Source organism: Heptranchias perlo, chromosome 37 (assembly GCF_035084215.1).
Source record: "Heptranchias perlo isolate sHepPer1 chromosome 37, sHepPer1.hap1, whole genome shotgun sequence".
NCBI classification, from domain to species: Eukaryota; Metazoa; Chordata; class Chondrichthyes; order Hexanchiformes; family Hexanchidae; genus Heptranchias; species Heptranchias perlo.
The window spans coordinates 11,915,112-11,930,808 of NC_090361.1; the positions used below are offsets into that span (position 1 = coordinate 11,915,112).

At 44.5% G+C, this 15,697-nt stretch overlaps 1 protein-coding gene across 1 annotated transcript in view; it reads right to left on the bottom strand.

The window, feature by feature from the left end:
* LOC137304518 (adhesion G protein-coupled receptor E1-like) overlaps positions 1–15,697 on the bottom strand; it is a 63,810-nt gene that overhangs the window by 29,732 nt on the left and 18,381 nt on the right. The window contains exons 2-4 of the mRNA XM_067973154.1: positions 8,769–8,837; positions 1,384–1,527; positions 522–647 (exon numbers count right to left, since the gene is read on the bottom strand). Of these exons, the coding sequence (XP_067829255.1) occupies positions 522–647; positions 1,384–1,527; positions 8,769–8,837 (339 nt within the window). The remainder of the gene's footprint in view (positions 1–521; positions 648–1,383; positions 1,528–8,768; positions 8,838–15,697) is intronic.

The window sequence follows — 15,697 nt, forward strand, 5'->3', positions numbered from 1 at the left end:
CGACTGCACCTCCCAAACCCGCGACCTCTACCACCTAGAAGGGCAAGGGCAGCAGGCACATGGGAACACCACCACCTGCACGTTCCCCTCCAAGTCACACACCATCCCGACTTGGAAATATATCGCCGTTCCTTCATCGCCGCTGGGTCAAAATCCTGGAACTCCCTTCCTAACAGCACTGTGGGAGAACCTTCACCACACGGACTGCAGCGGTTCGAAGAAGGCGGCTCACCACCACCTTCTCAAGGGCAATTAGGGATGGGCAATAAATGCCGGCCTCGCCAGCGACGCCCACATCCCATGAATGAATTAAAAAAATGTCCTTATGACCCAATGGTGCGGCCTTTCAGCAGCCAGTATCTGTGAATATTTCAGTCAAAATGGTTTTAGGTTTAAAATGTTCTTAAAGCCATTGATCTTGTCACCAAATATTAAAAAAAGGAAAATTATTATCAACATTCCAGGATATAGTGTACTTTTTTCTAAAGCGGTGATTATTTTATTGATTACAATAATCTCACCTGAACAGCCTTTCTTCGTGGTTTTCATAGGTCTTGCCTTGAATAAACAGCAATAATTTCCAATCGTATTGATGCAGTTTTCACCACTGCCACAATTTGATGGATTTTTCTCGCATTCATTCACATCTGTAAATAAATGGTAAAATATGATCACTTTGAGTAGTTCTTCACTGGTTCTGGCGTGGATGTATCGTGCGGTGTGGTGCAGAGACTTGGGGAAGATTTTAGTCTGCACCGAGAGGACCGAGAGGCGATGGAAATGGGTGGAATGGTGGTGGACAACCGGGAGAGGGATGAGGCTCCGTGAACATCCTCAACAATGGTAGGGCCCAACACGTGAATGCAAGAGACGAGACAAGGGTCTCTGGCCACAAATGTTGAATGAATGATCCCACTCGGACTTGTCCCGAGGTCTTCACCGCCATCGATACAATGTCCAACCAATTTGGTTCACTCCACATGACACTGAGAAACAGCTGAGTGCACTGGACACAGTCAAAGCTCTGGACCTCACGACATCCCAGTTTTAGTGCTGAGGACCTGTGCAGCCCTAGCCAAGCTGTTCCAGTATAGCTGTGACAATGTGGAAGATTGCCCATATACGTCCTATTCACAAAAAAGCAGGACAAATCCAACCCGGCCATTTAACTCCCTATCAGCCGCCTCCCAGTTATCCGTGAAGTGATGGAAGGGTCATTACCAGTGCCACCTGCTCACCGATGGTCAGAACCATTCAGGTCCACATCCCAGGAGCAAATAATAAGGATGATGGGTAGTGTGCTTGGCTTTGACTGTGCATTGCAAGAACAATTTTCAAACATTGGAAATAAGCAATGTAATTAATGAAACAAGGAGATCTCACCTTTACAATATGGTCTTCCAGTTGTACAGGAGTTATGTTCCATACATATTTGAAACCCTTTCATACATTTGCATGTCGGGCTGCCTGAGACATTCTGACACACTGAACCAAAAGGACATGATTTTGAAACACACCCATCAGTATCTGAAACACATATAACAATTGTGATTAGAATCATAGAAGTTTACAACATGGAAACAGGCCCTTCGGCCCAACATGTCCATGTCGCCCAGTTTATACCACTACGCTAGTCCCAATTGCCTGCACTTGGCCCATATCCCTCTATACCCATCTTACCCATGTAACTGCCCAAATGCTTTTTAAAAGACAAAATTGTACCCGCCTCTACTACTGCCTCTGGCAGCTCGTTCCAGACACTCACCACCCTTTGAGTGAAAAAATTGCCCCTCTGGACCCTTTTGTATCTCTCCCCTCTCACCTTAAATATATGCCCCCTCGTGATAGACTCCCCTACCTTTGGGAAAAGATTTTGACGATCTACCTTATCTATGCCCCTCATTATTTTATAGACTTCTATAAGATCACCCCGAAACCTCCTACTCTCCAGGGAAAAAAGTCTCAGCCTATCCAACCTCTCCCTATAAGTCAAACCATCAAGTCCCGGTAGCATCTTAGTAAATCTTTTCTGCACTCTTTCTAGTTTAATAATATCCTTTCTATAATAGGGTGACCAGAACTGTACACAGTACTCCAAGTGTGGCCTTACTAATGTCTTGCACAACTTCAAACAAGACATCCCAACTCCTGTATTCAATGTTCTGACCAATGAAACCAAACATGCTGAATGCCTTCTTCACCACCCTATCCACCTGTGACTCCACTTTCAAGGAGCTATGAACCTGTACTCCTAGATCTCTTTGTTCTATAACTCTCCCCAACGCCCTACCATTAACGGAGTAGGTCCTGGCCCGATTCGATCTACCAAAATGCATCACCTCACATTTATCTAAATTAAACTCCATCTGCCATTCATCGGCCCACTGGCCCAATTTATCAAGATCCCGTTGCAATCCTAGATAACCTTCTTCACTGTCCACAATGCCACCAATCTTGGTGTCATCTGCAAACTTACTAACCATGCCTCCTAAATTCTCATCCAAATCATTAATATAAATAACAAATAACAGCGGACCCAGCACCGATCCCTGAGGCACACCGCTGGACACAGGCCAGCGGTGTGCCTCAGGAATTATTGAAATCCTGGGCTCCAACATGGTGAGAGTTGCAAATATGCTCAGTCAAGTTCTTAATTTTATTTACGCTAATGTTAAAACAATTGTGGGGTAGAATCACCATGGAGCTCTCCCGACCTCGAGCTGTAACTTCGACAGAGGATTGGCAGAAACCACAGAGAAGTGGCTTGAGTGGCCGTTTCTGCCATTTCTCCCGGGATTCTGCCGATCTCCTGCCAAAGCTACGGTGGATGATCAGGAAACAACCCCCTACAACAACAACATCTATCTATATAGAATCTCAAATGGAGAAAAATGTTCCAAAGCCCTTTCGTAGAGGCTTGTTCAGAGAAAAATGGATCTCCTGTCAAAGAAGGAGGGGTGGCTTAGTCAAAGAGGTGGGTTCTAAGTAGGGTCTTAAAGGAGCAGAAAGAGGTGGAGAAGTTTAGGGCGAACATTCCAGTGGAACCAGATGAAGACAATCGCATTGAGCTGGAAAATCTAGAAGAGGCTTTGGAGGAAGATGGAATGGTTGACTGTGCCAAAGGTTGCAAAGAGGCCAAGAGGAGAAGGGACAGTGCATTATGGTCAGAGCCACAGAGGGTGCCATTTGTGACTTTGCTTAGGACAGTTTTGGTTCTGTGATGAGGCGGAAATCCAGATTGAAGAGATTCAAACATGGAGCTGCGGGAAAGATGGGCAACAATTTGGGAGGTGACAACACGTTCAAGGTCTTTGGGAAGGAAAGGGAGGTTGGAGATGGGGCTCTAGTTTGAAAGGACAGAGGAGTCAAGGGTGGGTTTTTTGAGGGAGGCAGGGTGATGATGGCAGATTCGAAAGGGTGGGGGAACAGTACCTGAGGAGAGGGAACCATTAACAATATCTCCTAGCATGGGGGCCAGGAAGGGATGGTCAACAATTTAGTGGGAATAGGGTCGAGAGAGCAGGAGGTGGGTCTCATGGCCAAGACGAGCTCGGAGAGGACGAGGGGAGATAGGAGAGAAACTATAGCAAGTCGCGGGTTTAGGGATAGGGGAGGGAAAGCCGGGGAGGGGGGAGGGGAAGTTTGACTTATTGCGCAAGGGGAAGAGGGGGAAGCAGCAGAGACAGATGAACGGATGGTCTCAATCTTAGTGACAAAGAAGATCATGAGGTCCTTGCACTTGTTGGCGAAGGTGAGGATGGAGGGGACAGGGAACAGGGGTTTAAGGAGATGTTTGGTAGTGGAGAAAAGAGTTGTTATGATCTGGAATGCACAGCCTGAAAAGGCAGTGGAAGCAGATTCAATAATAACTTTCAAAAGGGAATTGGATAAATACTTGAAGGGAAAAAATTTGGAGGGCTTTAGGGAAAGGGCAGAGGAGTAGGACTAATTGGATAGCTCTTTCAAAGAGCCGGCACGGGCATGATGGGCCGAATAGCCTCCTTCAGAATCATTCTATGATTCTACAATTGAACATGGGTCTTTTCTGGTCTGTAACGTTCAATTCCACACTAGGCAGTGCCAGGGGAGGTAGAAGGGGCAGTTTGTTAACAGGTTGAAACAAAACAAGAACAATTTTACTCGAATTATGGATGAAACATCTTAAATCTATATAATAATCCCCTATCACAAATATATTCCTGTAATCGCCTATAGGATTAGATACCCGTGAAGGAAGGAGATCACAGGAACATGTTTGTTGGAAGTGTGGCCAGCCTGTCCCGCACTGTCACCAACTCCAACTCCAAGTCAGCCTGAGAAAAAGGCCAAAGAGCAGATGCCACAATGAGGTATCTAAAACCTTGACCTCCTGTGGAGTGAGTCAGCTGCTGAGTCACCGTGTGAACGAGGCAAACAGGGTCCTCCACTTTATTGGGTTAGCAATGCTTAGGGTTGCCAACTCTGGTTGGACGTATTCCTGGAGGTTTCATCACATGACCTCCCGCCTCCAACTATCCCGCCCCCCCCCCATTGGTCGCATGTCACGTCAATCCCTGTGACCCACAGCCAATTGGAAAGCAAACAGGCTCTTAATTACCCGATTGGATGATGCTTGACTGTCAATCAAACAGTCTTTTCATCCCGTCTCCAATATTTTTATAATTAATAAATATTCAAAGAAAATGAGAAAAATCACGTCCTTATTTTTAATGTCCCTGTGATTTTTCTCCCGGGTGTTGCTCACAGCAGTGTCCTGGAGATTAATCTTTAATTCCTGGAGACTCCAGGATAATCCTGGATGGTTGGGAACCCTCGATGTGCTCTTGTGCCATCAATGCCCAGATGGCGTTGAGTTTATTGTCGTTGATAGAACCAGCTCCTAATGAAGCCACTAGATGGAGCCTAATGCAATAAGTTCAACCTGAGATGCTCCGAGTGCGTCTGAAATTCGGCCTACCGTAAAACACGGTGTTAGATTTTCCTTTTTTAAAAAATTAATTTTAGGCTCCGCAATTTGAGGAACATTAGGCCCCAAAATGGAACCGTTTCCATTTCAGATACCCAAGTGTAAGCATCAAGCATTCCCGGCTCAGGTGTTACACAGTTAGATGCGGAGCAAAGTTTACATCCCATCAAACTCAGTGAAGCTTTGACCATGTTTGAGAGGATAATGAGTTGCTGAACTCCATCCCAGTTTGATCCGCCCTCCTCCTCTCCTCGCCTAAAGACACTGGCTCCTGCTGGAGAGCTCCATTGTCACTGTTCTTCATTGTGGACCTTGTCCTAGTACTCATTCCCCCTATGTGAGGCTAAATAGTGAGTGTCAGTGGGCTGTTTTACTGTGGAGGGCCTCACAGCCAAGCGTAATTCTGCCTCCACCCATTGTTCACAAACATATTCTTTCCAACAGGTTAAGGAGCAGGATTCCTGAAGGATGCTAATTTTCCCCTTCTCTAGCTCAGAGATACTGATACCAATCCCGGGAGCACTCCACTTCCACACACCTGTAATCAGGGCACTAAGACAATTGTAATATCTCCCTGTTGAGTTCAGCTAATTCAGCACAATCACTGGTCTGCATAGCTCTGCTCTACACTGGGCAATAAAGTAACATCAGCCACTGAGGGAACAAACAGTTTACCATAACTACATCAACATATATAATGCTTAATATAATTACCCCTAAAATATACACACACACACACACACCTTAATACAACTATCCCCAACACACACACAATTTAATACAACTACCTTGCATGTGCACTGCTTAATTTTTTTTTCTTAATGTAATCTTTGATTTTTTTTTATTATTCATTCATGGGATGTGGGAGTCGCTGGCGAGGCCGGCATTTATTGCCCATCCCTAATTGCCCCTTGAGAAGGTGGTGGTGAGCCGCCTTCTTGAACCGCTGCAGTCCGTGTGGTGAAGGTTCTCCCACACTGCTGTTAGGAAGGGAGTTCCAGGATTTTGACCCAGCGACGATGAAGGAACGGCGATATATTTCCAAGTCGGGATGGTGTGTGACTTGGAGGGGAATGTGCAGATGGTGTTGTTTCCCATGTACCTTCTGCCCTTGACCTTCTAGGTGGTAGAGGTCGCGGGTTTGGGAGGTGCTGTTGAAGAAGCCTTGGCGGGTTGCTGCAGTGCATCCTGTGGATGCTACACACTGCAGCCACAGTGCGTCGGTGGTGGATGGGGTGCCAATCAAGCGGGCTGCTTTGTCCTGGATGGTGCCGAGCTTCTTGAGTGTTGTTGGAGCTGCACTCATCCAGGCAAGTGGAGATTATTATCGAAGCTCACCCGTCTTTGCTCGTTCTCACACATTGTTTAACAGAATCACCCAACCACACTGATTAATATCAGACGTTGGATTTACACATTTACACATTTATTTCTGCAGCATAGCTGCATGTATGTATGTGCTCTTTCACACACTCACTCTGGCTGGAGTTTTCCACTTGCCAGCCCATAATTCTCACCCATTAAAGTGAACGGGCAGAAAATCAGGGGCTGGGGTCACAGAAGTGGAAATTCCTTGCCTTTCTGTCTCCAAACTCTCTCTGCTTCACACACTCTCTCAAGCCCATCAGTCTCTTTGTCCCTCTTCTCAGGCTGCCTCACACATTGTCTCTCACTCTCTCAGTAGTTGCGTATGTTTGAAAGGGCAAAGGGAAGCACTTCTCTGAGATCTGAAGGCGCCTCTCGCCGCATGTTTCCAGTACTTTTTCAGATCTGGTTTAATGTGATTTGTATTTATTGTCTCAGCTGTAAATTAAAGGCCTGAGTGACACCCTATCTGGGACGAGCATTAAACGCTGGGCTGGATTCAGTGCTGAACCTGCAGTTCATTTCAGATCTCTAAAGTTTTTAACAAGGTTTGTAGTGTATGCTCATTCAATAGCTGTAATCTCACACGTTCTATTTACTTTGCATAAACGGGGGTACGTTAGAAATTCTTCATAAAAACTTGCACATCCCCAGTGATAACCGCACAGGCCGTGACGTCTGGTCTGTGCCAAGTTATCTGATTACAGGTGGGTAGAAGTGGGCTGCTCCCAGAATTGGTACCGGTCTCTCTGAGCTAGAGAGAGGGGAAAAAATAGGATCCTTCAGGATTCCTGATCCTGATCACTGCCCAGTGACCCCCTGGTGAACCTGTGTAGAGATTGGGTGAGGGTTGAATTGGGCTTGGCCGTGACGCCCCTCAAGGGTGAATAGTCTACTGACAGGAGTCGGGGCTCGCGTAAGAGGAGTTGGCAGTTGACCAAGTAACAGGTGGATGCCAAGTATTTAAGGAGCTGCGTCCTACCGAGAATCGGACTCTTCAGGATTGGAAGAGGGAACGTTTTGGGGGAGTTGGTGGGAAATATAATTCCATTGCTAGAAAGGGTGCTTCAATGTGTCGTGATAATCTTAACTAGATATCGGTTCAACCTCATGGTGTGGGCTAGCTATGATCAGCAGCCTGCCTCAAAACTAAAATCTAGTTTACTTCGATTGTGGTAAAACCATTTCTGCATTTGAGATTCAAATAAAACCCAGATTCCGCTGTCCCTATTTATCGCAATGCATCTCTCCTCCGATCTTTTTTTTTGATGAAGCCATCGTGTAGCCAACTCATTATCGATTAATGAGGCCCGAATAGTGCCTCGAAGGTCATCAGAAACAGAACTGTGTCAGACTCCCTCAGCCGTGGGTGGGAGAATATCGATACGTTTTCATATTGTTTCTAATATGGAACGAAGACAGAACGTCTGTTGTAGGAATTATGGTTAACCAACGCGAGTAGATCAGAAATAAAACCAGAGCATGCTGGATGTACTCAGCAAGTCAGGCAGCATCCGTGGAGAAAGAAACGGTCAACGTTTCAGGTCGATGACCCTTCATTAGCTTAAGCACCTGAGGGACAGCCTATCGGGGACAAGCTTTAGACGCTGAGCTGGGTTCAGTGCTGAAGCTGCAGTTTATTTCAGGTCGCTAAAGTTTTGAACAAGTGTACACTCCTTCGGTCTTTCTCCACAGATGCTGCCTGACCTGCTGAGTGTTTCCAGCATTTTCTGTTCTTTATTTCAGATTTCCAGTATTTTGCTTTTGATCAGTGGATCAGAATAGACTTAAGCTGTGCACTTGTTAGCTTATCTTTGATCACAATGACACTCCTGAGTAAAGTCAAAGTTCAGGATGAGCAAAGTTCAGAAGCGAAGGTTGCTGACAATACAATGTAACAGGAAGCTAACATTAAAACTCAGCACGAATTGGACAACGTGCTAGTTAATGATGAGGGTGTTTGTTTGCTAAAACGGTATAAATGAGAGTTACAAAGCAAAACTCAGTTCGGGACTTTAGCACCTTTTAAGGAGATGTACCTCGAACAGCCTGGACAGGCAATTGCTCGCGATTCCCCGAGGAGTTCTTTACACGTGAGTTTCTAGACGAAGGACTGCGTGTACTGCTCTGTGTGTAGACTTCAATGAATGTTTTGAAACAATAATAAATGAGGTTAATTGTCAGACATACTAATGTCTCTAGTGTCCATGAATCCGTTATTAAAAGGATCAGGATTATCAAACAGTGCCACCTTGGGCTCTACTCAAATGAGAGGTGTTCTATAATTTTTGAATTGACTCCCTACAGGAAGCCTCCCATTTCCCTTCCAGAATTATTTGACAACTTGCACTTCACTCAGTCACTATCAAAGAGTAGCAAGGAATACTAAAAGGTTTTATTTCCAAAGTTTGTAGCCTATAAACAATTGATACCTTACCTGCACAATATCCTTTAGTATTGTTGACTCCAGATATGCAGGCAGCCAAACACTGATCCACAAGTAATACTGGAAGCAAAAGAAAAAGCTCCATTAGAATCTGACACCTGAGTAATCTTTTATCGGAGAGTTAACATTACATTGAGGACACCCAGAGGCAAATTGCATTGAGAACCCTAGCTCAGATGGAGAATAAAGCTCCCAGCCACCAAAATCATATTACATTGTAATATTGCGATTTTCTTTCCAATTTCCACATCTGCGTCCCTAGTGAGTGAGATTGCCAAAATGTAGGCAGTCTAATGCTTTGGTCCTGGGCTCCTTTCTCTAGAAAAGAGAAGGCGGAGAGGTGACCTAATAGAGACCTGGCCAATTTAAAATTATGAAGGAGTTTGATAGGGTAGATGTAGAGAAGATGTCTCCACTTGTGATCGAGTCCAAAACCAGGGGCCATAAATAGAAGATTGCCACTAATAAATCCAATAGGGAATTCAGGAGGAACTTCTTTACCCAGAGAGTGGTTAGAATATGGAATTCACTACAACAAGGAATGGTTGAGGTGAAAAACGTAGGTGCATTTAAGGGGAAGCTAGATAGACACATGAGGGAGAAAGAAATAGAAGGATATGTCAATAGATTAAGTAAATAGAGTGGGGTGAGGCCCATGTGGCGCATAAACACTGGTATAGACCAGTTGGGCTGAATGGCCTGTTTCCATGCTGTAAATTCTATGTAATTCTATGTAGTTCCTGCATCCTCTCAGTGTTGAAATCAGGACTTACTGCACTGCCTCCTACTCACTCATTCCTTCCCAGGAGCTGAAAGCTAAGGAACTCTTGTCCTCCTCCCCCAACTACAATATACAGGCTTTTAAAACCCGAGTTTAGTGCCTCTTAAACACAATTTGACCAGTCTCATCCTCTTGTCTGCTCTTTTTAACCTTGGTTTTGCCTGAGCTATAAGCCATGGCCCTTCATCAAGCTGTTTCAAAAAAGAAACAAAGACTTGCATTTATATAGAGCCTTTCCCACCCTCAGGGCATCCCAAAGCACTTTACAGCCAATGAAGTACTTTTGTAGTGTCGTCATGTTGGAATGTAGGAAGTGGAGCAGCCCATTTGTGCACAGCAAGATCCCACAAGCAGCAATGAAATAAATGATCAGATCCTCTGTTTTAGGTGTTGGTTGAGGGATAAATGTTGGCCAGATCACCGGAGAGAACTCCCCTGCTCTTCTTTGAACAGTGCCATGGGATCTCTTAGATCCAATTGAGACGGCAGACACTGTTTTTTGCCCCATCCGAAAGAGGGCACCGTCCGACAGTGCAGCACTCCCTCAGTAATGCACAGCCTGGATTATGTGCTCCGGTCTCAGGAGTGGGACTATGAACCTACAACCCTCTGACTCAGAGGCAAGAGCGTTACGAACTGAGTCATGGCGGACACTGTCTCAGGCAACATCCTGACTGCCTGAAGAGGGAAGAGGCTTTCAGTCCCACCCAGTCCCCTTGAAGAATTGTTTCTGAAGCCCAAGGTTACTGGTCAAATTTGTGTGGGGGCCTTGGTGCAGCTGTGACAGGAGTTGCACAGGTTTAGCAAGAAAATCTCGTCCTCAAATTTGTCACGTAATTGCTAGTTTTATTTTATCTCTCATTTTGGATCTCACGGTGTTGTGTTCTGTTTTCAGACTGACCTTTGAGCCCTGTTTTCTATCTTTGAACCCTTTCATTGATGTTCACTGCCTGGTTTCACTAATAAAGTCTTTAAAAAAAAATCATTCTCAGGGATGTGGGCGAGGCCGGCATTTATTGCCCATCCCTCGTTGCCCCTTGAGAAGGTGGTGGTGGGCCTTCTTCTTGAACCGCTGCAGTCCGTGTGGTGAAGGTTCTCCCACAGTGCTGATAGGGAAGGAGTTCCAGGATTTTGACCCAGCGACGATGAAGGACTTATGTCCAAGTCGGGATGGTGTGTGACTTGGATGAGAATCTAGAGGTGATGGTGTTCCCATGCACCTGCTGCCCTTGTCCCTCTAAGTGGTGGAGGTCGCGAGTGTGGGGTAGATTTCCTGTTTGTTTCTTTCAGGTTGTGCTCTTGCTTTCTGTGGCTCTGAAGTATGCGCCTTTGCTACAGAAGGCCTACATTTAATCAGTACTGTTGACCACTCTTTCGTTTGTTTTGCGGTACGTTAAAGTGCAGCGGTTTTTTGAGAACTTGCAGAGAACCTGAGCAGAATGATTTAAAAACAGATCAGCTGATGCACTGATAAAGAGCTTTCTTCATTTCACCTTCATATTCTCCATCATGGATGAGAGCAAGGATTGCAGGGAGGATAGGCAAACTGACCATGGTGCCGTGGTACAGGAGACCACTCAACTGGTTGGAGTGAAAAGGAATGTGGTAGTGGTAGGGGACAGTATAGACAGGGGGATAGACATTGTTCTCTGCAGCCGTGACAGAGAGTCCCGAAGGCTGTGTTGCCTGCCCGGTTCCAGGGTTAAGGACATCTCCTCGTGGCTGGAAAAGAACTTGGAGCATGAGGGGGAGGATCCAGTTTTCGTGGTCCACGTTGGGACCAACGACATAGGTAGAACTAGGAATGAGGTTCTGCTGAGACAGTTTGAGGAACTAGGGTCTAAATTAATAAGCAGAACCTCAGAGATAATAATCTCTGGATTATTACCTGAGCCACGTGCAAATTGGCATCGGGTCAAACAGATCAGAGAGTTAAATGCTTGGCTCAAGGAGTGGTGCGGGAGACAGGGGTTTCGATTCATGGGGCACTGGCACCAGTACTGGGGAAAGAGGGAGCTGTTCCGATGGGTCGGGCTCCACTCAAACCGGGCTAGGACCAGTGTCCTGGCGAATCGAATAACTAGGGCTGTAGATAGGGCTGTAAACTAGAAAGGGGAGGGGTCAGCTGAGGGGAAATTTAGAAATCCAATGAGAAAAGTTAAGACAATAGAACAGTGTAGTGGTTTGGGTAAAGATAAGCAGAGTGTGGCAGGAAGGGACAGAGAGTTTACCAATAATAGTGCAACAACAAGTAAGGTCAAAGCACGAATAAAATTGTAAAATGTCAAAATTAAAGGCTCTTTATTTGAATGCACGGAGCATTCATAACAAGATAGATGAATTAATGGCACAAATAGAGATAAATGGGTTTGACCTAATGGCCATTACAGAGACGTGGTTGTAAAATGACCAAGGTTGGGAACGAAATATTCCAGGATTCATGACATTTAGAAAAGAAAGGCAGAATGGAAAAGGAGGGGGTGTAGCCCTATAATAAAGGATGACATAAGGACAGTGGTGAGAAACGATCTTGGTTCAGAAGATCAGGAAGTAGAATCAATATGGGTGGAAATTAGAAATAACAAGGGGCAGAAAACACTGGTGGGAGTAGATTATAGGCCCCCTAATAGTAGCAATACCATTGGACAGAATATTAATCATGAAACAATAGGAGCTTGTAACAAAGGTAATGCAATAATCGTGGGGGACTTCAATCTTCATATAGACTGCGCAAATCAAATTGGCAAAGGTAGTTTGGAGGACGAGTTCATGGAATGCATTCGAGATGGTTTCCTAGAGCAATACGTCATGGAACCAATCAAGGAACAGGCTATTTTAGATCTTGTATTGTGTAATGAGATAGGGTGAATTAGTAATCTCACAGTAAAAGAACCACTGGGGAAGAGCGATCATAATGTGATAGAATTTCACATTGAGTTTGAAAGTATCGTACTTAAGTCAGAAACTAGAGTATCAAATTTAAATAAAGCCAATTACATAGGTATAGTGGGGCGATGTCAAAGATAGATTGGGAAATTAAATTAAAGGGCTTGACAGTTGAAAAGCAATGGCAAACATTTAAAGAAATATTTCAATATTCTCAACAAATATGCATTCCATTGAGAAATAAAAACTCCACGGGAGGAGTGATCCATCCGTGGCTAACTAAAGAAGTTAAGGAGAGTGTTAGATTGAAAGAAGAGGCCTATAATGTTGTCAAGAGTAATAAGCCTGGGGATTGGGAGAGTTTTAGAAACCAACAAAGGAGAACCAAAAAATTGATAAAAAGGGTGAAAATAGAATATGGAAGTAAACTAGCAAGAAATATAAAAATAGATTGTAAGAGCTTCTTCAAATATTTAAAAAGGAAGAGAGCAGCAAAAGGAAACGTTGGTGCCTTAGAGGCTGAGATAGGAGAAATTATAATGAGGAATCAGGAAATGGCCGATGCGTTAAACAAATATTTTGTATCTCTCTTCAGAGTAGAAGACTCAAAAAACATATCAGAAATAATGGGGAACCAAGGGTTAAATGAGAGTGAGGAACTTAAAACAATTAAGATCAGTAGAGAAGAAGTACTGGACAAACTAATGGGACTAAAAGCCAACAAATCCCCTGGACCTGATGGCCTACATCCAAGGGTTCTAAAAGAGGTGGCTGCGGAGATAATGGGTGCATTGGTTGTGATCTTCCAAAATTCTCTAGATTCTGGAATGGTCCCAGTGGATTTGAAGGTAGCAAATGTTACCCCGCTATTCAAGAAGGGAAGGAGAGAGAAAACAAGGAACTACAGGCCAGTTAGCCTGACATTGGTCATTGTGAAAATGCTGGAATCCATTATTAAGGAAGTGGTAACAGGGCACTTAGAAAATCATAATATGATTAGGCAGAGTCAACATGGTTTAATGAAAGGGAATCGTGTTTGACAAATTTATTAATGTTTTTTGAGGAACTAGCAGGGTAGATAAAGTGGATGTAGTATATTTGGATTTTCAAAAGGCATTCGATAAGGTGCCACATAAAAGGATGTTGCACAAGGTAAGAGCTCATGGGGTTGGGGGTAATATATTAGCATGGATAGAGGATTGGTTAAAAGGACAGAAAACAGAGAGTAGGGATAAATGGGTCATTCTCAGGTTGGCAGGCTGTAACTAGTGGGGTGCCACAAGGATCGGTGCTGGGGCCTCAGCTATTTACATTCTATATTAATCACTTAGATGAAGGGACCGAGTGTAATGTATCCAAGTTTGCTGATGATACAAAGCAAGGTGGGAAAGTAAGCTGTGAGGAGGACACAAAGAGCCTGCAACAGGAATTAGGTTAAGTGAGTGGGCAATAAGGTGGCAGATGGAGTATAATGTGGGAAAAGTGAGGTTATTCACTTTGGTAGGAAGAATAGAAAAGCAGAATATTTTTTAAATGGTGAGAAACTATTAAATGTTGGTGTTCAGAGAGATTTGGGTGTCCTTGTTCAAGAAACACAAAAGTTAGCATGCAGGTACAGCAAGTAATTAGGAAGGCAAATGGCATGTTGGCCTTTATTGCAAGGGAGTTAGAGTACAAGAGTAAGGAAGTCTTACTACAGTTGTACAGGGCTTTGGTGAGTCCTCACCTGGAGTACTACGTACATTTTTGGTCTCCTTATCTAAGGAAGGATATACTTGCATTAGAGGTGGTGCAACAAAGGTTCACTAGATTAATTCCTGGGATGAGAGGGTTGTCCTATGAAGAGAGGTTGAGTAGAATGGGCCTATACTCTCTGGAGTTTAGAAGAATGAGAGGTGATCTCATTGAGACATATAAGATTATGAGGGGGCTTGACAGGGTAGATGCTGAGAGATTGTTTTCCCTGGCTAGAGAGTCTAGAACTAGATGGCAGGATATGGGGTCGGCCATTCAAGACTGAGATGAGGAGGAATTTCTTCACGTAGAGGGTTGTGAATCTTTAGAATTCTCTACCCCAGAGGGCTGTGGATGCTGAGTCATTGAATATATTCAAGGCTGAGATGGATAGATTTTTTGGACTCTAGGGGAATCAAGGGATATGGGGATCGAGCAGGAAAGTGGAGTTGAGGTCGAAGATCAGCCATGATCTGATTGAATGGCGGAGCAGGCTCGAGGGGCCGTATGGCCTACTCCTGCTCCTATTTCTTATGTTCTAAAGTTCTTATCACAATCTACATTTCAATGTCATTCGTGTGGTAGCATTTCGTGAAAGCTGCAGGGAACCCAAGATTGAATTACAGCCTTCAACTCAGCGCTAAACAGTCGTTGTTGCACTTAATATATATCGATAACTTTAATGAAAAAAAATAAGCTCTCCCGATGGCTTGGTTGTTAAATTCACTCACCAGTGTGGTGCTGCACTGTAGGAAAGTCCTAGGTTAAATGCCCAACACTGAATGAACAACAACAACTTGCATTTATATAGCGCCTTTAACATAGTAAAATGTCCCAAGGTGCTTCGCAGGAGCGTTATCAGACAAAATTTAACACCGAGCCACGTAAGGAGATATTAGGACAGGCGACCAAAAGCTTGGTCAAAGAGGTAGGTTTTAAGGAGCGTCTCAAAGGAGGAGAAAGTGGTAGAGATGTTTAGTTTGGGAATTCCAGAACTTAAGGCTGCCGTAATGTAGGAAACGTGGCAGCCAATTTGTGCACAGGAAGGTCCCACAAACAGCAAGGTGATAACGAATTGATAATCTGTTTTTTGGTGATGTTGATTGAGAGATAAATATCGGTCAGGACACAAGGGAGAACTCCAATGCTTTTCTTCGCAAGTCTCATCCAAAAGAGGGCACCTTTGACAGTGTAGCATTCCCTCAGCACTGGAGTATCAGCCTAGATTATGTGCTCAAGCCTTTGGAGTGGGACTTGAACCCACAAACCTTCTAGGTTCAGAGGTGAGAGTGCTACCAACTGGGCCACGGCTGACACCTAATAGATTGAATCCGTCCAAGGCAGTGAGTAAAGGAACACTTGCAGGTGAAGGCTGGGGTGTAAGGTGCACATAAGATTCTGAGGGGAGTTGACAGGGTAAATGCTGAGAGGATGTTTCCCCTCAAAGGGGAATCTAGAACTAGGGAGCATAGTCTCAGAATAAGTGGTCGCCCATTTAAGACGGAGATGAGGAGAAATT